Source organism: Nicotiana tabacum, chromosome 5 (assembly GCF_000715075.1).
Source record: "Nicotiana tabacum cultivar K326 chromosome 5, ASM71507v2, whole genome shotgun sequence".
Taxonomy (NCBI): domain Eukaryota; kingdom Viridiplantae; phylum Streptophyta; class Magnoliopsida; order Solanales; family Solanaceae; genus Nicotiana; species Nicotiana tabacum.
The window spans coordinates 67,102,124-67,122,928 of NC_134084.1; the positions used below are offsets into that span (position 1 = coordinate 67,102,124).

Below are 20,805 nucleotides of genomic sequence, written 5' to 3' on the forward strand. Positions count from 1 at the left end.
GACCGGTTCCGGTTTGAGGTTGTGATAAGTTGGTATCAGAGCCTAGGTTACATAGATCTTACGAGTCATGAGCAGGTTTAGTAGAGTCTCACGGATCGGTATGGAGACGTTTGTATTTATCCTCGAGAGGCTGCAGAACCTTTAGGAAAAGCTTCACATTCTTGAATTCTTATCGTGCGTCCTTGATTCAACTTTAAAAGTAACTCTTTAAACTCCTTCCACGCGTTCGTATATGCGCATGAGCGCTCGGTATCAGATATGCATCGATGACTTGTGATTCCTTGATAGAGGGGTGAGATGTGATCTCTGTGTGTTGATGTTGGGTCAGTCTGGAGGACTCGAGGCCGGATTTTGCTTATAGCTTGAGCACCGAGGTGCTGATTGTGTGAGCAAGTGTTTTTGAACTTATACGTTCGGTAGTGCCCTATTAGAAGAAGTAATGACTGGATAGTTACATGATGAGTGTGATGTGACTGTGAGATGTATTCATATGATTTGGAAGCGACGAGAAGGGTCTGCTGGAGGATAGAAGGACTATTAGGTGCTTGATTTCCATCTTGATTCAAGGTTTAGCCCCGAGTTATCGGCGTGTGAAGAATCTTTTCATATGTCCTAGTTGGGAATGAAGTAAATTTCATGTTGCGATATGAGTTCAGACTCAGGAAGATTAAGTGAATGCGTAATGTTTATGACAGTGGAAGGTATACATGAATGTATTTTCGAGTGGACATTGTTCCCTTAGCATATTTTAATAGTTATGCACTGATTGTGGCTAGATTTTGAGCAGCCGAAGGTCGATTCGTGAGGGCAAAGGCATCGCGGGCTAGAGTTTGGACAAGATCGAGGTAAGTAATGATTGTAAATGTTGTCCTGAGGGTTTGAAACCCTGTATTTCATATCGTTGTGCTACTTTGAGGTGACGCACACGCTAGATGACGAGCGTGAAGTCGTGTACTGTTGGGGATTGTGACTTGGTCCGTCCCGTACGACTGTTAAGTCGCGTATTTGATTTGAAATCTTATGATGTTCCATATTTCAAATCAACCAAAACACATCAGATTCAAGCAAAATTTCCTAAAATCTTCTAGATTACGCGTTCGATCAAAAACCCAACCAAACCACGTTTGAATGATCTGAAATTTTGCACACACATCCCAAATCACACCACAGAACCACTACAACTCTCGGATTCCCATTCCGACCCCTATATCAAAATCTCACCTACCAACCGGAAATCGCCAAAATATCAACTTCGCCAATTCAAGGCTAAATTTACTCCGAACCTCCAAAACTCATTCCGATCACACTCCTAAGTCCCAAATCACCTTCCGAAGCTAACCGAACTATCAGAACTCACATCCAAGACCTCTAGCACATAAGTCAACATTCGGTTGACTTTTCCAACTTAAACTTCCTTAAAAGAGACTAAGTGTCTCAAATCTTACCAAATCCTTTCCGAATTCGATCCGACCAACCCGATTCCACATCACACGGATAAATAAAGCATAACAAAGCAGAAATAGGAAAAATAGAGTGGTAACTCATGAGATGACTGGCCGGGTCATCACAGGAGGGGGGAGGGGGTAAAGCGCTCCCTAACAAAGGCGACTCTATACCTAGGGCTCGAATTCGAGACCTCTGGTTAAGGATGAATGAGTACTTACCACTCCACCACAATCCATGTTGGTTGCTTGTATTTATCTACATTGATTACTAGTTATATTCAATTTAGATAAGTATAAAAGTTATTGATTTAATAATCTAATATTGTTTTAATAACTTAATAATTATCATAACACTAAAAATTAAGAAGCTAATATTATTGAAATATGAACGTATAACAAAACTAACAATATTATATAAGATGAAAAAAGCTATAAAGAAAAATATATTTTAGAATATCTTTATTTCATGCAAATAGCTGATTTTTTTTATTTTAGTTAAATGTATTATATTTATTTATTTATTTTTGGTTTACTATAGGTATATTTTTTACTTTTATTTGCATTTATGGTATTTGTATTTTTTCTTGTATGTTATATATATGGCATTTGTATTAGAAGTAAACTAAGGCAACATATATAAAAGTAGACGACGTAAATCTAAAACCTAAACCTAAACTTCCTACTTCCTCCCTCAGCCGCACTCTCCCTCCCCATTTTCTTATGTCTTTCTTCCACCTTCAGTAGTCGGCCTTAATTAAGGCCGCAAGAAAGATAAAGAGGAACAAGATGGTATCCCCACTGGTTCTCTATTTATAGACAGAAATTTAACGTGTTGGTTTGTCTCTTTCCGGGTAAGCTCATGTCTCTATATCGTAGAGTTTCTGAATCTCCATACATTTACTTGGATTTAGATTTTTAACTTCAATTTACGAGTTATTCTAACAATTTGAGAGATATTATGCCTTATATTTCATAAGTAGTGAGTGCGATTTTGAAGATTTGATAGGTTTTGTGTCTTACAAGCAATTAACTTGGGTTTCTGCTTCAATTATTTGTTTTTGATTTACAGGGTACTCAAGAAAAATGTGCCTTTGAGAAATTTCAATCTCTTTTTATGCCAAATTGTAAGTTTTACTTCTTTTTTCCATCTCCTTATATTTATGATGTTTATTTAAATGCTTTCTCATTTGTCTTTTGTGTTTGAAAAAACTTTAAATCTTTTTTCACCTAATTCATGGCTAAGTATTTTTTTCTTATTCCATGATTTATTGAATATTTTTAATTAGTAACCGTATATGCATCTTTATATGTTTTGAGAATTCAAATATAAGTTTCTCACAAGATCATGTTATTTTATTATTTCAGTCTAGTGAGTGTGCTTCATATATTCTTAGATGCATGAAGATCAAGGGGGTGCGATGAAGGTGGCAACATGAATCATCAAGCAAATACTTATGTTCACTGCAAAATTTTGTACATTATTTCTGATATATGTTATAATCAAGCCTCACATTGGCAAGTTTTTCCTTCAATTTTTGATTATTGTACACGGCTTATGTATTGCAGATGCTATTAACTGATTAGTACAAATGTGTATTTGGAAATTTATTTTGTGAAACTTTTTAAATTTTAGTTTATGCGGAATAAGTTATTTCTCATGCTTAATATGTTATTAGTTTTAATATAATATGCACGACCATAGTATAATTAGAAAATGTTAGAAAAACTCAAATATCTAAGAAACAAGAGATTTGTGAGAGAAAATTTTGTCACCATAAAAAATTATTTTTTTTGTCAAAAAATTAAAATATAATAAAAATAATATAACCACGACTTTTTTTTAATAATTTGTAGCCATGGAACTTTTAGTTCGTAACTTAAAAAAATACTTTTTCCACGGACTAATATACGAAAGCAATTAAATATCTAAGTTTTCGTGGCAAATAAAATTAGATCTTTTGCCACACTACAACACTTTGTGGCTACCATATGAAGATAGCTACGAATTTATTTGTCGTGGCAAGAGTATAGAATCATTTGTTATAAATGTATTAGTCATGGCAAGAGTATAAAATCATTTTGCTATAAATATACCTACAACACAAAAATTTCGTAGCAATAAGTATTAATCCTTAGCCACGGACCATGTAAAGTCTGTAGCTAACTTTTAGCTATGCTACATTTTGCTACGAATGCTACGGAAAAAAATATTGTGGCTAAAGTGTTTAGCCACAGACATTTTCATAATTAGCTACGTTTTGTTTTGTGGCTATAAATACATTATGTTGTAGTGGGGCTACAACACTCAAAACGACCTGCCGAATCGTTACAATAAGAGAGTACATTTTTTCATGTAAAATAATAATGTTATAGTACAAGGGATAAACTTGTCCTCTTGTAGATAAAATTATAATTTTATTACAAAGAAAAAAGAAATAAAAAAGATGGAGGTTTATATAGGAATATGATTCTAGAATGTTCGTGCGTCAAATGATAAACAAAAAAATAGCATAAGTTAGTTTTGTTACTCGAGAGTTATGTATTATAAGGTATAGGGAAATGACTCAAACATACCACTGAACTTAACGAAACGACGCATATATATACTACTTAACTTAACGAAAAAGGGGTGAGAGTGGATGGGTGCTGGTAAATAATGAAGGGTTTATATAACGTCACGTGTCAAAATTCGATAGTAGTAGTTTCGTTAGTTGTAATAGCATATATGGCCCAAAGTTATAATATAGATAATATGTTTATGTCCAACTATTAACGAGTGACATAGACAGTTCATTTTGTGAAGTTCAATGACATATTTGAGCCCTTTCCCTTTTATTATCTCCTTTTATTTGTTCTAATAAAAGAATGGCATTTATTATGTACATAGACAAATAACTATTTTCTTTGGAATATAATTTGTTTATATATTTTAAAATCATGTCTCAATTTAGTTTGTTTTGTGCATATTTCAACTATTCAATTTTGTCCATATATTTATTACCTTCCCCCATTTACAAGCATTGAACCGCTTTGCTCACCAAAACTTATGCACATTGCAAAAATATCATGTAAAGGTTTTATGTATGCTGTAATTAAGGTCTGAACTCATCGTGATTTTATTTTTAGGCTTCATTGACCACTACCAAACTCTTTGATGCTACATTTTCTAATTATATTGGAGTTCGATTATATCCGAATTCGCGTTGCGTAGGGCCCATTCGAGGGAAAACACTCCCTATCAAGGATTTTTTCATACCCAGAGCTCGAACTCAAGACATCTGGTTAAGGGAAGAACAGTCTCATCCACTGCACCATATCCTTTTGTGGTCAACAAGTAAATTTTATGTAGAACCAAAAACTATACTCGAATTGATAAAATAAATGGTGTAAAATATTGTTTTCTTTCTTACATTTTGGACAGTAAATATGTAGGACAATAATAATTAGCGTGGGGTCTTAAGAAAATTAGCATAGATTTCCAGAAATTCCAAATCAACCGGCAGTTCCAGGTTTGAAAACTACAACTCATTCCGACGGTTCAAACTTCAAACCATGCTTGCTGACTCGGCTTCTTCTTTCTTTTTCACCAAGACAGAGCAGTAGTCACGTGACACCCCTCACGTGCCTCCCCCCTTTATATTTCAGACTGCAACCCTACACTTTCGCTACATTCACTACCATATTCTTTTCACTAAGCAATTTTCTCTCCTACTTTTCTTTAAACCCCTTTTTTCTCCCCTAAGCCATGGCATCTGACAAGAAGATCAAGATCGGAATCAATGGTAAATACCCTTTTGATTCTTCTGTATAGATCTGGCCATGTTTGTTTTGGTTCTGATTTTCATTTTCTGATTTTATTTGAAACAGGATTTGGAAGGATTGGTCGTTTGGTGGCAAGAGTTGCTCTGCAGAGAGATGATGTTGAACTAGTTGCAGTGAACGACCCATTTATCTCTACTGATTACATGGTAAAGTTTGTTGTTAGATCTCTTTAGTGTTTACCTGATTTTTGTAGTACATCCTGACGTGGATCTCTGTGATTGGTGCAGACATACATGTTTAAGTATGATTCGGTTCATGGACAATGGAAACACCATGAGCTTAAAGTAAAGGATGAAAAGACCCTTCTTTTTGGTGAGAAGTCCGTCAGAGTCTTTGGAATTAGGTACTGATCTAGATTTATGTTTGTTTTTGGTTTTAGTTAATGGTGCTGAAGAAATTGACTAATATCTGGTGTTCTGATGTTATTATTAAAGGAACCCTGAGGAAATTCCATGGGCTGAAGCTGGTGCTGATTTCGTTGTGGAATCCACTGGTGTCTTCACTGACAAGGACAAGGCTGCTGCTCACTTGAAGGTTTGATTTATCTGCTTTCTTTATGTCTTTTTTTGGTTTGATTGATTTTTCCAACTGCATTTCTGCTGTTTAGATTTGATCTATCATGCATTAACTCACAGCTAAAGCCACTAGTATATTTAATTTCATTGTTATTAGATCTTGTTTCTTGTGTTGGATCTAGTTTTGCGGAGAAAATGAAGCAAATTCCTGCATGTACTATTATAAAATTGGGATCTAAGTTACATACATTAAACTGTCACATTAAAAGTTTATCATGTAATTATAGAGATTTATCTGCTCTCTTACCTTATAACTAACTTGATTGTTTGTGTAAATAATTTAACAATATCCCTGATGTGTAACTTATCTATCTATGTATACATTTAACCAAATAATAATTGACATGGGGGTATCTGTGTTTGCACAGGGTGGTGCCAAGAAGGTTGTGATCTCTGCTCCTAGCAAGGATGCCCCCATGTTTGTTGTGGGTGTCAACGAGAAGGAATACAAGCCCGAATATGACATTGTCTCCAATGCTAGTTGCACTACCAACTGCCTTGCACCTTTGGCTAAGGTCATCAATGATAGGTTTGGCATTGTGGAGGGTCTCATGACTACTGTGCACTCCCTTACTGGTTAGTATATTCCTAGTTACTTTAAATTGCCCATCTGTGATGAGCTGTTATATATAGTTCTGATGCGATGCGATGCAATGGTCTTGTCACTCAGCCACCCAGAAGACTGTTGATGGTCCATCCATGAAGGACTGGAGAGGTGGAAGAGCTGCTTCATTCAACATCATTCCTAGCAGCACTGGTGCTGCCAAGGTAATTATTATTGGATTTTGGTGTCTTTGCTTATAGTTACTGTCTGTTCCATGTTTGTTGCATCTATGCTATAGAATACCATATAAACTAGAAGAGAATGTTAAGAAATGATACCTCAGTAGGCAAGTCAATCTTTCAGCAATGACAAAGTTTATAATTACTACTTAAATTTTAGTTGCAAATATTCATCTCTAGAGTCTGTTTATTAGTCTGTTAAGCATTCGAAAGCAAATCCAATCTATGAAACATAACATGGAACTATGACAAAGTGAGCAAGCGATTAATGAGAAGTTTCGATTATTGTCTTGGTTTATTTTCGTTATACTTTTGAGGGTTATTGCACCTGGTAATAACCTGATAGATTTTCAGTTTGATCAAGTTGCATTCATCATAATGTAGGCTGTTGGAAAAGTGCTCCCAGCTCTTAATGGAAAATTGACTGGAATGGCCTTCAGAGTTCCAACTGTTGATGTTTCTGTTGTGGACCTTACCGTAAGACTAGAGAAAGAAGCCTCTTATGATGACATCAAAGCTGCAATCAAGTAAGTTTCTGTTTGATCACTTGCGTTGTTTTATTGGTCCCTCGTGCAACTACACTAACTTGTTCCATGGTCTTGGATTCATAGGGAGGAATCGGAGGGTAAGTTGAAGGGCATCTTGGGATTCACCGAAGATGATGTGGTTTCCACAGACTTTGTTGGTGACAGCAGGTATATACTTGGTTCAATTTACTCAAAAAGAGGTACCTTAATTATTGAAGTGCATTTGTTTAATGTGAAATTATTGGGTGCAGGTCAAGCATTTTCGATGCCAAGGCTGGAATTGCCTTGAGCAAGAACTTTGTGAAACTTGTGTCGTGGTATGACAATGAATGGGGTTACAGGTAATTTTCTTTGCGTTAGACTTCTCTTTGCTCATCTTTACACCACCAATAAATTTTTTTTAGTAACACAATTTGTTTCTGGACTTTGCAGCTCTCGTGTGATTGATTTGATCTGCCATATGGCTTCTGTTGCTTAAGGATTTGATGCTGGTGAAATGGCCTCTTTAGTTTTTGATTGAATCATAGGGGTATTAGTTTTCTATGGCCGGGAGTGGTCTTCTTGCTTAATTGTAATGGAATAACCAGAGAGGAACTACTGTGTTATCTTTGAGGAATGTTGGGCTTTTTTCGTTTGAATTATCATGAATGAAATTTTACTTTTTCCCAATACAAGTTTGTTTTCGTTTCTTGGTTTTTGTTATCCTTGGTTTATGTCTTGGTTTGGCTTAAATGATTGAAGATTACACTACCTATGTTTCTGCTATTCCTGTTGAAGATCACATTTGATAATAATGCATCGAATGCATTAAAGTTTCTTATTGGCTCTGTCAAAAGTATTGAAGGTGGATTTTTCTAATTGGCAAGAGAAAGTATTAAAGAGGTGATTTATTAGTACTTATATTTTTCTCAGCATCTCTCTTTCAGTGTTGGAGCTTCATAAAATTAGCACTTCAGAGTTTCAGTCGGGAGCTGTGTTTTTTATTACGTGACATAAGATTTTCTTCTCAGTAGTTTTTCATTTTAGCTTTCACTTATGCAACTCGTTTTTTCCAGTAGTCTGAGTATGTGCAAAACTGAAATGGAAGCACTAAGGGCTTGTTTGGTGTGAGAGATAACCGATAATTAATCGGGATTAAATTTGAAATGAATTTATTTTATGTTTGGTCGGAATAAAATTACGGGATAATTAATTGGAATTTGTTATCCATAGATTATAGTATTAATCCCGGAATAAGTAATCATAGGAAAATAATTTGTTTCCAACAAAATGACCCCTAATGGGTTATTTGATACACGGGATAAGGGATAACAATTCTGGGATCAAATGTAGGATTATTTTATTTAGTGTTTGGTTGAAATTTCTGAATCGGGGTTAGCAATTTCGGGATAATTAATTTTGGGATAATAAATTCAGGAGAAAAACTTTGAATTGTTCAAAGTGATTAAGCAATTCAAGATTTGTTATAAATAGAATTGTATTTAAGGTGATTGTCTACACTTTAGAGAGATTTTAGAGTTTGGTACTTTGTGCCTAAGTTATTTTTCCCCTATAAATAGAAGATTCTATTTCATTGTATATGATCTCAAATCAATAAGAATTCTCTCTTTACTTTTTTCTATAATACTCTTCTTTTTCATTTATTGTTTCATAACACGTTATCAACAAGACTCTAACCAATTGAGTATACTATTAATTAGTTGTCTGATGTTTGAGAAAGTAAACCATCCGTGGAGACAAGATACAAGAATTTATGTGAGTATCTTGCGTGAATTCCTATACAAGACATCTGCTTTGGTCACCAAGCTTTGAGATACGGGCATGATGCTCAACTTGTACATAATATTGAGCATAATGATTTTCAATTGCTCCATGAACTTATTTTAGGAATAAATTCTAGATTTAAGGTAAGTATTTTACCTATTTTCATTTAAATTCTTGAAATGCTATAATTTAATTTTAAATACAAGTAAAGATAATAAATTTTGATTATAATTCTTATAAAGTTTATAAGAAATTATAACCGCTCGAAGTGGTAAACGATTCTATGTCTTGTCATGATCAAATTCATGCATGATTACGAGCACAAGAAGTGAAAATCCGTCCCATTGAATTTGTTTCATTCTAGTTCCCTTGAGAGAATGTGGTAGTAGCATATGATAAGTCTGAAAAAAGACAAAATTATTACCGTGAAAGTATCAAATGAATGTGGACATGATAATAGACGAAATTATAATCGTCATCATTGTGGTAATGAGAAAAATAAGGATTCTCAAAATAATCTTTCACTTTGTGAAAGTAATATTTGTCGTCAATTTGACATGAAATTTTGTAAAGCATATATAGATGATTATGGTCCATTCATGATGTGAATCTGACAACATGTGATTTATGAATACATATTCATTCTTGGAAGAATATGAGCATGCTAGTGGTAATGAATATACCACAATCACCTCTAGAAAGAGGTTTGAGATGAAATAAGAAAATAATTTCATTATTATGACATGAATGGTCATTGGTCACATACCTATTGACGTCAAAATATTTTGGCAATTGATCACGACAAAAGTAATAAAAGCAACATATCTTGCCTATAATGATTTTGATCATGACCATAATGATATAACTTTCTCCTTGAAAGAGATATTCACCATATAGATATTGATGAATATGTGGTAGTACAAAATTAATTGAGAGCTCTGGAAGAGCCAATTATACTATTTTGGAGAAATAAATTGATTTTAAATAAGGTATTGTGTCGTAGTTAGTTTCAAAGAAACTTATTGAGTTTTTAAAGTATTTGTGAAAGCGGTTGGTTATATTGAGACTACAAATAAAGAAAAGATTTATTATCTTCTGCTACTACAACTTGTAGCGGGTATGTGAAAAGCTACCCGCTTTATTATCCAGTTTGTACTACATAAATAAAAGAATGCCGCAATAAAATAGAAGTTTATTGATTTAAAAACCCATATCATATAAACTTGGAGTTTATTGATAATTGCACACGGCATGGTATAAACATGAAGTTTATCAATATTGATAATTTATTCAATTGGCATAATTGGTTTAGTCATGTCAATTTAAGTATGATGTGCAAAAAGAGAATTCACATTGGTTAATATTAAAGAACTAGAAAGTTCTTTACAAATTCTCTTGTGTTGCATATTCTCATTAATTAATAGACCAATTAAAATTGGGATTGAATCTTATTGAATGCTGAAAATATCAAAAGTAAATATGGGCACATTCACCTGTCATGTATACCACATAAGATGCATCTATGAGATGGTTACATGTGCGATTATTATTAACCAGTAACATGTGTTTGAAAGATAACTTGCTCAATAATTTAATTTAGAGCATAACTTTCAGATTTTCTAATCAAGACAATTCACCTTAATAAGTTGGTTTACATCATAGATGAGTTAGCAAAATGATTTATTGTGTGCCTCTACTTAACAACTAAACTATTGCTTATGAGAATAAAATTTTCAATATTAGTTTGATATACGTTATAGCAAAAGTATCATTATATTCTCTCCTCACAAATGGTTTAGGGCCTGGAACCGAATAATTTCATCTTATTATTACTGATGTGTGTATTTTTATTAACATCATAATACACAAAGGTAGGTTTTCAAAGTTGAGGAAGCAAGTTAGTTTTTCTAACATGAGGGGAAAATACGATAAACAATTGAGAAAAAGTTACGTGGAATAAATTATCATTTATACATCTATATCCTCGAATAAGATAATATGAACTTGGTGTTCAAAAAAGATAATTCATATGCAATAAATTGTCAGTCACGCCAGACGCATTTGCTGACCCAAAGAAAGTAACTATATTCTCACTACAATATTTCTATTAGAATAAGTCCTATAAGGACAAAATATATGGTACGCCTAATGCATATAGAAAAATCGGTTTTAAATAAAACTCTTGATAAAGAAGATGATCAAATGATCATAATATGGAGAAATGTGATCTAGAAAATCACATGACATAACATTTCATAAAATCTCAGGAGAGGTTCAGGTACTTAAAAATATGAATGAAGAAATCTCTATGTTATGTTTTTATGAAAAAAGAGTTTGAGACCGATATAAAATATTCGTCGACTACATCTATGATAATGCTAAATATATATGAGGATCTTAAGCCTGGAGAAATAATTCAAGTAGAATTGGTTTCATTTGAAAGACATGTAGTTTTGGACCTCTAGTTCAAACACTTGCAAGCATAAAATTAAAGGTGTGCAGTCACTTTTATCTATCTTATATGTCTAGCATGTGAAGTCTGTTTATATGGCTTATATGACTTAATTTATATGACAATCCCTGAAGGATTTAAATCGTTTAAAGCATATACAATACTTGGTCCTAAAGCACCACATCCGAAGTGCAATTTGTGTACATATGTATCTTGCTATAACTATAAGCATGATAATGTGATAGTAAATTTTTTTGCATGTATGGAGATATTGAAAAATCCATTCCACGACATTATATGAAGACATTACATATCTACCAAGAATGATGATTTCAAGGTGCAACATATTCATTCCAGTTAATGGTCGATTTTTTAATCAAATCTCTACCAATGATCTTTAGAAAATGGTGCACAAGTTTGGATTTTGTGAAGGCTCAAAGATGTGAATTGGTTATCTCATAAGGGGGAGTTAATACACGTTGTATTCTTTTTCCCTTACAAAGTTTTGTCCCACCGGATGTTCCTTACAAGGGTTTTAACGAGGCAACCAAAAGGTATATTGTTAGATATGTGTACTCCTTTTCCTTTACTAGATTTTTTTCCACTAAGTTTTATTTTAGTTAAGATTTTAACGAGACACATTATTTGTTGAATATACATTCAAGGGGTAGTGTTATAAATAGAATTTTATTTAAGGTGAATGTCTATATTTTAGAGAGATCTTAGAGTTTGTTACTTTGTGGTAAAATTGCTTTTTCCCTATAAATAGAGGAGTTTTATAACATGATTAAAATGGAAAATAAAAATTTATTTCAACTTATTTAGTATTTATATTATACCAAGTATCCTCATTTTTAGTCCTATGAGCAATTCCGATAAAAATATATTCATTGAATGACTTTGTTATTATTTAATCCCTGCATTAAATCCCATAATTAAAATTTCAGGATAATTTGTTCTGTGCCAAACGACCTTTAAAGATGAAACACCAAATATTTCTCAAAAACATAATATTATATCATGTTAAAAAATAATACTATAATTAGAGCAAAATAAAATAATATAGAACAATGAAATGTAGAGAAGAAAGAGTGTAGACATTTCTCATTCAAGTGTATGTCTAAAAATCTGAATCAGGAACTCAAGCGTTCTCAATAGTCCCACTGTTGCTTTCACATCAACCTTCACTTACTTTTTTCTCAAAATTGTTTTTCCAGATATGATATTTTGCATTATGGTGTAGTCCTTACGGACAGAGGCGGACCTAAGTTGATGGTTGAGGACTTGAGGGGTCACGGAACCCCGTTAGCCTCGACAAAAACTCTATATATTTATCTTATATATATCTCTGTATACAGCTAAAACCACTTAAATAATTTTCGTGTGCCCTCAACCACAAAGGCAGACTGGAGGAGTGGTTTTAAGGGGGAGCTTAAAATTTTAGCTTTGCTTGAGGTCGTGGGTTCTCATTTTCACCACTTTCTCCTCACCTTTTTATTATTCCTCTTTTGAATTCAACTAATTTGTATTTAATACCAACTTCACTTTTTACTTTTATCTTTTTTTTGAATTCAATTATAGTTTAGTTTTAATATATAATTGTCAACTTACTTAATTTTATTCCTTTTGAAATTCCTCCCTTAAAATTAAAAGCCTCAAATTGCAATTTATCGCGCTTCAGAAGTAGAAAAATACAAATCCTTCTGCCACAACTTTCTTCAACAATCACTTTGACAAAGTAGCGGATATCTGTCAACTCTAACTCGGCAATGACATCTAATTAAGAGTTTGAGGCTTTTCTTCAGTTCTTTGACTATTAGCACACCCTTAATCTTGATTTCTTTAGTAAGTTTCTTTGATAATTTTTGAAGTTTGAACACCCTTTTCATCATAAACACCTTTTTAATTGAGAAAAAGCTAGAAATTTTAAAGTTTGAAACAGTCTTAAATCAAATACCTTTCCTTTCCGTAACACCTATTTTGCAAAGAAATCTCTCTTTGTTCGATGCTTTTTATTTCTTTAGAAATTCTTTTTATTTGTACTTGGATGATAAGTCATCATAATCATTGAGTTTTTAAAAAGTTGCCCGTCAAATTTTATCGCTATTAATTAGCATATAATGATGCCCCCGTCGTGTTCAAATGCTCGATCTGCCTCTGCTTACAGATACATCCAAGGGTTGGTTGAGTGGTTTTCATCTTCAATATACACCATACGTCTTAAATTTTATCCCTTAATTGCCATCATAAGTAAAAAAAAGTAAATATTCTTTGTAAGTGTTATAAATAGAATTCTATTTAAGGTGAATGTCTATATTCTAGAGAGATTCTAGGGTTTATTACTTGGTGGTTAAGTCACACTCTCCCTATAAATAGAGAGTTCTATTCCATTGTAAATCATCCCACAATCAATAAGAGTTCTCTCTCCCTACTTTTCTCTGCAATACTCTTCTTCTTCCTTTATTATTTCATAACACGTTATCAGCACGAGACTCTAACCAATTGAGTAGAAGCTTTGGGATTGAGCATAATGATTGTCAATTGTTCTATGAACTTCCTTCATGATTAAATTGTGAATTTAAGGTAAGTATTTTACTTTTCTCTTTCAAATTCTTGACATTCTATAATTTGATTTTAAATACAAGCAAAGACGATAAATTTTGATTGCAACTCTAATGGAGTTTGAAAGAAATTATAACCACCCAAAGTGGTAAAATTTCTATGCCTTGCCATGATCAAATTCATGTATGATTGTGGGCAAAGAATTGAAAACCCGTCCCATTGAATTCGCTCCATTCTCATTCCCTTAAGAGAATGTGATAGCAATATGTGATAAGTCTGAAAGAAGACAAAATTATTACTATGAATGTGTCAATGGATGTGGACGTGGCAATAGACGAAATTATAATTGTCATCATTATGGTAATGAGAACAATAAGGATTCTCAAAATAATCCTTCACTCTGTGAAAGTAATATTTGTCATCGATTTGACATGAGATTTTATAAAGCACATATAGATGATTATTATCCATTCATGATGTGAATGTGACAACATCTAATTTATGAATACATATTCATTCTTGGAAGAATATGAACGTGCTAGTGGTAGTGAATATACCACACTCACCTCTAGAGGGAGGTTTGAGAGGAAATAAGAAAATAATGTCATTATTATGGCATAAATGGTCGTTAATCACGTACTTATTGTACGCCAAAATATTTTGGCAATGTAATTATTAAAAGACAACGGTAATGCAAGAAACAGATCTTGCATATAATTTTGACCATAACCATTATGGTATAACTTTCTCTTTAAAAGAGATATTCACCATATGGATGTTGATGAATATGTGGTAGTACCAAATTAATTGAGAGCTTTGGAAGAGCCAATTATTACTATTTTGGAGAAACACAATTGATTACCAATAAGGTATTGTGTTGTAGTAAATCTCAGAGAAACTTATTCAGTTTCCAAAGTACACGCGAAAGCGGTTGATTATATTGAGATTATAAATAAAGGAAAGATTTAATATCTTTTATTACTACAACTTGTAGCGGGATAATATGTATGTGAAAAGCTACCCGCTTTATTCTCCAGTTTGTACTACAGAAATAAAAGAACACCACACTAAAGTGGATGTTTATTGATATACAAACCCATATCATAATAAACTTGGTGTTTATCGATAATTGCACATGTCATGTTGTAAACCTGAACTTTATCAATATTGATAATTTATTCAGTTGGCATAATTGGTTTGGCCATATCAATTTAAGTATGATGTGCAAAAATAATAGAGAATTCACATGGGTAAATATTAAAGAACTAAAAAGTTCTTTACGAATTCTCTTATATTGCTTGTTCTCGCTAATTAATTGACCAACTAAAATTGGGATTGAATCCCATGCTAGAAATATCAAAAGTGAATATGGGCCCATTCACCTGCCATATATACCACATAAGATACATCTATGAGATGGTTACATGTGCGATTATTATTAACCTACAACTTGGTGTTTGCGAGGTAATTTGCTCAATAATTTAATTTAGAGCATAATTTCCAGATTTTCTATCCAAGATAGTTTATCTTGATAAGTTGGGTTACATCACAGTTGGTTTAGCAAAATTATTTATTGAGTGCCTCCACTTAATAGCTAAAATATTGCATATGAGAATGAAGTTATCTATATCAGTTTGATATACGTTATATACGAAAATATATTATATTCTCCCCTCACAAGTGGTTCGGGGTCAGGAACAAAATAATTCTATCTTGTTATTATTGATGTGCGCTGTATATATTGATTAACACCATAACGCACAAAGATAGATTCCCAAAATTGAGAAAAAAGTTAGTTTTTCTAACATGAGAGGGAGACAAGATAAACAATCGAGAAAATGTTACGTGGAATGAATTATTATTTATACATCTCGATACTCGAATAAGATAATATGAACTTGAAGTTCATAAATAGATAATTCATCTGCAATATAGTGCAAAGCATGCTAGACGCATTTGCTGACCCAAAGAAAGTAACTATATTCTCATTGCAAATGCTCATATTAAGTCCTAGAAGGACAAAGTCTATGGTACGCTTAAAGCGTATAGACAAATCGGTTTCAAATAGAACTTCTTGATAAAGAAGATGAGAAAATGATCATAATAAAGGAGGCAAGTGATCTAGAAGATCACATGACATAACACTTCATAAAGTCTCATGAGAGATTCAGGTACCTGAATATATGAATGAAGAGATCCATATGTTATGTCTTTATGAAAAAATATTGGAACCGATACAAAATGTTTGTCGACGACATCTATCATAGCGCTAAGTATAGATGAGGATCTTAAGTCTATCGAATATAGACACAAAAGTATTGGCCAAATGGAAGAGACATAATTCAAGTAGAATTGATTCCATATGAAAGACATATAATTTTGTCTATATTGTTCAAATACTTGAAAGTATAAAGTCAATGGTATGTGCAATCAGTTTTCGATATCTTATATGTTTAGCATGACATAAAAACTTGATATGCATCTAAAGTCTATTATATGGCTTATGTGACTTAACTTATATGACAATCCTTGAAGGATTTAAATCGCTTGAAGCATATACATTCTTGGTCCCGAAGTCCCGTATGATAAGTGTAATTTGTGCATATGTATTTTGCTATAACTATAAACATGATAATGTGATAGCGAGAATACCTCTATGGAGATATTGAAAAGGTTATTCTACGGCAGTTTATGAAGACATTATATCTCTATCAAGAATGATGATTTCAAAATGCAATATATTCATTCAAGTTAATATGGCTGATTTGTTTATCAAGTCTCTATCAAAGATCGTTTGAAGATGGTGCACAAGATTGGAATGCAAATGCTTAAAGATGTGAATTAATGCTCTCCTCAGGAGGAGTTAAAACGCGTTGTACTCTTTTTCCCTTACAAAGTTTTGTCCCACTGGGTTTTCCTTGTAAGATTTTTAACGAGGCAACCAAAAGACGTATTGTTAGATATGTGTACTCTTTTTCCTTCTCTAGAATTTTTTTCCCATTGGGTTTTATTTAGTTAAGGTTTTAACGAGGCACATTATCTGTTGAATAGACATTCAAGGGGGAGTGTTATAAATAGAATTCTATTTAAGGTGAATGTCTATATTCTAGAGAGATTCTAGGATTTATTACTTGGTGGTTAAGTCACCCTCTCCCTATAAATAGAGAGTTCTATTTCATTGTAAATCATCTCAAAATCAATAAGAGTTCTCTCTCCCTACTTTTCTCTGCAATACTCTTCTTCTTCTTTTATTGTTTCATAACAGCAAGGAAGTAATAGTTTAGGGTGCAAATTGTTTTTAAAAAAACATGACTTTGAAACATAAGATCTTTAATGTTGAATTTTTTGTACTTCAACCATCCTTTGGGACCAGGAAGAGCAAGTTCGTTTATTTGGTTTGATTTGATGCAGAAGCTACCAGCCGAATCGACTAACAAATAATAGGCTAAAGATATGAGCTCATTCGACTAATCAGTGATCCCTGATTCTTTCAATTGAACTTTAACTAAAAAAAGAATGAAGAAAAAGAGAGATAAACAACAGACAATAGAACTGTATGACCCAAAAATCAAAATCAAAAGATTGGCAACCACTTCCCAAACTAATTTGAGGAAAAGACATAAATAGGTAATATTTGAGTAAAAATTTCAAAAACATAGTAGCAATAGTTATTTTACTGTTACACCCCATATTTTCGTACGTGAAAGTACACCATAAGTAAATTGATGAAAGCTTGGAAATGAGATGTTACATCCCGTATTTTCGTATGTTAAAAGTTTCATCGTAAGTTAATCGACGAAAGTTCGGGAATGAGATTATTTTTGAGATTATAAGTATTATGCTATTTCAAATAAGTGATAAGTAAATTTGTAAAGGTGAGAGGGTAAGCGAATCGAAGAAAAAAAGTTTTGTCGAAGTTTGATATTTTGGGATAAAATACGGTGCAAGCTATAATACATCGTATTTATAGACTAGTGTCATACAAAGTATCACATGACCATGATAGTAGGATACATAAAGTGTGTTAAAAGTGAGTAGTATTTTAAGTAAGTGGACATACTTCTTAATTATATGAATAATTGAGTAATTAATAATTTTTGGTGGGAGATTAGCTAATTAATTATAATTTTTGGATAAATGTAACCCCTCCAACGTGGCAACCCAAGGAGACCTTGATCCAAGCCAAATAATGAGTCTTAACTAGGTAACAAGTGGCTTATTTAGAGAAGTTTTGTGACCAAGTCATCTCCTAAGTGGGGCCCACACCCACTAGGATAAAAGAGCTCTTTAAATCACCTAAGGGAGGTCCTTATTGGAAAGAAAGCTTCAGCAAGGTTCATAAATTGCAATGGCAACGTTGTGTTTCAAAACATTTCATACGAAGACTGATTTATACTAAATAGCGTGAGATTTTGAAATTTTAAGGAGTACGGTACAATCTTTCTCAAGAATATCATACGAATTTTCCTCTATTTCGATCCGCCGTTGCGTTTTTTATCACAAAAGACGTGTGTTAAAGGGATTGTCAAGAGAATCGGCTCATGTATGTTAAGGCTATCCCTTCTTTCTTTTGACATGATCTATACGATACAAACGAAATGTGCAAATGCACAAATTCCATAAATAACTCTGTTCATAGAAGTATTAGAAATATCTATGTTCTTGAATTTCCATGTATCATAATATTTTATCATCTATTCATGGGTTTCAGAAAAATATGAAAGTTGAAAAGAGTTTATTTTATGACATTACTCAAAGGCAAAATGGTCTTATGACATTCTAAAAGATTTTATTAACGTACTTTTCATGCATTGCATTCATGTACATTGACCCATGATTCAGACGGTGTTATATACGCGTATATATATATGGGAGAGGTTATGTCGTTATATACGCACCACCACATGATCAGTTGGTATACGTTGATAATTTTGCCCACAATGGCCGATATAATATGATGGGATGTCCTCAGAGGCCTGATGATGTTATGAAATATGTACCTATGCACGACATGACATTCATACGCATATATGCATGACACTATTTCATGATTTACAGAGTTATCCAGACTTACAGGTTGAGTCGTTTACTCTATATTTCTTCCATGTCTGTTATGTACTTATTTATGTAACTTAACATACTCAGTACATTATTCGTACTGACGTCCCTTTTGCCTGGGGACACTGAGTTTCATGCCCGCAGGTTCTGATAGACACACCGAGAGCCTTCCAAGTAGGCTATCAGCTCAACGGAAGATATTGGTGCGCTCCATTTGCTTCGGAGTTGCTTGCTTGGTTAGTATGATTTAGACGCGTATTGTTTGGTATAGTGAGACTCTATCCCGACCTTGATAAAAATTATGTATTCTTAGAGGCTTGTAGACAGATGTCATGTACGTAAAAAGTTGTATGTCCTTGTCGGCTGTGTTCAGTATACGAGTGGTTATTTTGGTCTTATAGGCTTGTATGTCTTATGTATAAGTTGACATTACCTGTTGTATTCTACTTATTTCATGGCAGCCTTCCGGCTCAATTATTTATGATAAGTATGACATGGAGAGATACGTTATGTTGGTACTCGAATAAGTAAGGTACCAGGTGCCCGTTGCGGCCCATAGGTTTGGATCGTGACATTTACATTCATGGCAACTAAATAAATACATTCCCTGGCCGAAAATCACTCAATCCTACTAAAATAGGGATGCTAGTTAGTAATCCCTAAAAGTAAGCAAAAATAAAAGGAAAGACGAGAACTTTCATCTATATTATTATAAAAGCACGAATGTTCCATGCTAAATGTTGGATGATAAAAATATCCCCAAAATATTGATAGACTTTTATTCCCTTAAAAAAATTAAAATATTTCTTTAAAAAATAATTCCATGTTGCATAAAATCGCAATATCTAAAACTTTACCCAATTCGAATTTGGATGGATTTCTAATTCTAATCAAATTCTTCTCAACACGTTAATGTCACCTATTTCGAGGTTGCAAACTATACCAATTCTATATGAACAAGAACACGTTCAATCACATCTCTCACCACCATATGAAAGATAATTTGTTGCCTCATTGAATTCTATAAAATTATCCTTTACATTACATGCACAGAAATATTAAAATTCTTCAAGATACTTCTTCAAGAAAAAACATTATTTAAAGAAGTTTTCTATCTTTTTTTATAAAATTATAAAAATTAAAACCTGAAATGTCTATTTTGCACTTTGTAAGTATACATATTCGAATAAAGTGTAATTATGGCTAATTTTTTTAAAAATATTATATTATTTATGGTATTATAATCAAATATGATTCAGTATATGTATCTGATTTGAAACTTTAATATCCAGTTAAATAAAATCATACTTTTTAGTACGAGTGAAATTCTAGCTTTTCCATTACTTGATATATTGTATAAAAATATACCAATTTTACCTGAACATGAATACTTCGAATCACCTATTATACTATTAACAATCATTATAAAGGGGTTACATACTTTATTTATCACATGAGTTTTCTCCTAATATGCATCCTTCCTATAGAAAAAAGGTACTTACAATTTTGTTAAGCTATAGCAAAATATACTATCTGCAGCATGAGAATACTGCCATATCAAATTAAATATGATCAAGCTTTTGCTCTTGAGGTTTATATAGCACCATTAACGTTTTCATATGTCGATGAAAGTATGAGAAAAATTAGAGTTTGATTTTAAGTTCTCGACAAGAATGTGATAAAGTGTATCGCCTGGATTATAAGATTTATATTTCTTTGACTTCAAAATTTTTTAGCTCTGTATTTTCATATAATTGTAAATGTTGTAAACAAGCCTTTTCGAAATCTTGGCCTTAATACTATTTTTTTCTTATCTT

General features: G+C 32.7%; 1 protein-coding gene and 1 long non-coding RNA gene across 2 annotated transcripts; both read left to right on the forward strand.

The window, feature by feature from the left end:
• Positions 1-2,126: 2,126 nt before the first annotated feature.
• On the forward strand, positions 2,127-3,041 carry LOC107817423 (uncharacterized). The gene is made up of 3 exons (XR_001655188.2): positions 2,127-2,296; positions 2,515-2,569; positions 2,811-3,041. It is a non-coding gene; the product is annotated as an uncharacterized LOC107817423 (long non-coding RNA).
• Positions 3,042-5,032: 1,991 nt separating this feature from the next.
• Positions 5,033-7,852, forward strand: LOC107817426 (glyceraldehyde-3-phosphate dehydrogenase, cytosolic). Its single transcript, NM_001425942.1, has 10 exons — positions 5,033-5,227; positions 5,313-5,413; positions 5,495-5,610; positions 5,702-5,801; positions 6,211-6,418; positions 6,513-6,610; positions 7,010-7,152; positions 7,237-7,320; positions 7,404-7,493; positions 7,585-7,852. The coding sequence occupies exons 1-10, from the start codon at positions 5,191-5,193 to the stop codon at positions 7,628-7,630; spliced, it is 1,023 nt and encodes a 340-aa protein (NP_001412871.1). The 5' UTR covers positions 5,033-5,190; the 3' UTR covers positions 7,631-7,852.
• The last annotated feature ends 12,953 nt before the right edge of the window (positions 7,853-20,805 follow it).

Bases quoted from the DNA above. Each gene is read 5' to 3' on its own strand.
- LOC107817426 (NM_001425942.1), top strand. From the start codon at position 5,191: ATGGCATCTGACAAGAAGATCAAGATCGGAATCAATG. The intron at 7,153-7,236 runs GTAAGTTTCTGT...TTGGATTCATAG, and splicing joins GACATCAAAGCTGCAATCAA to GGAGGAATCGGAGGGTAAGT. The intron at 7,494-7,584 runs GTAATTTTCTTT...TGGACTTTGCAG, and splicing joins GACAATGAATGGGGTTACAG to CTCTCGTGTGATTGATTTGA.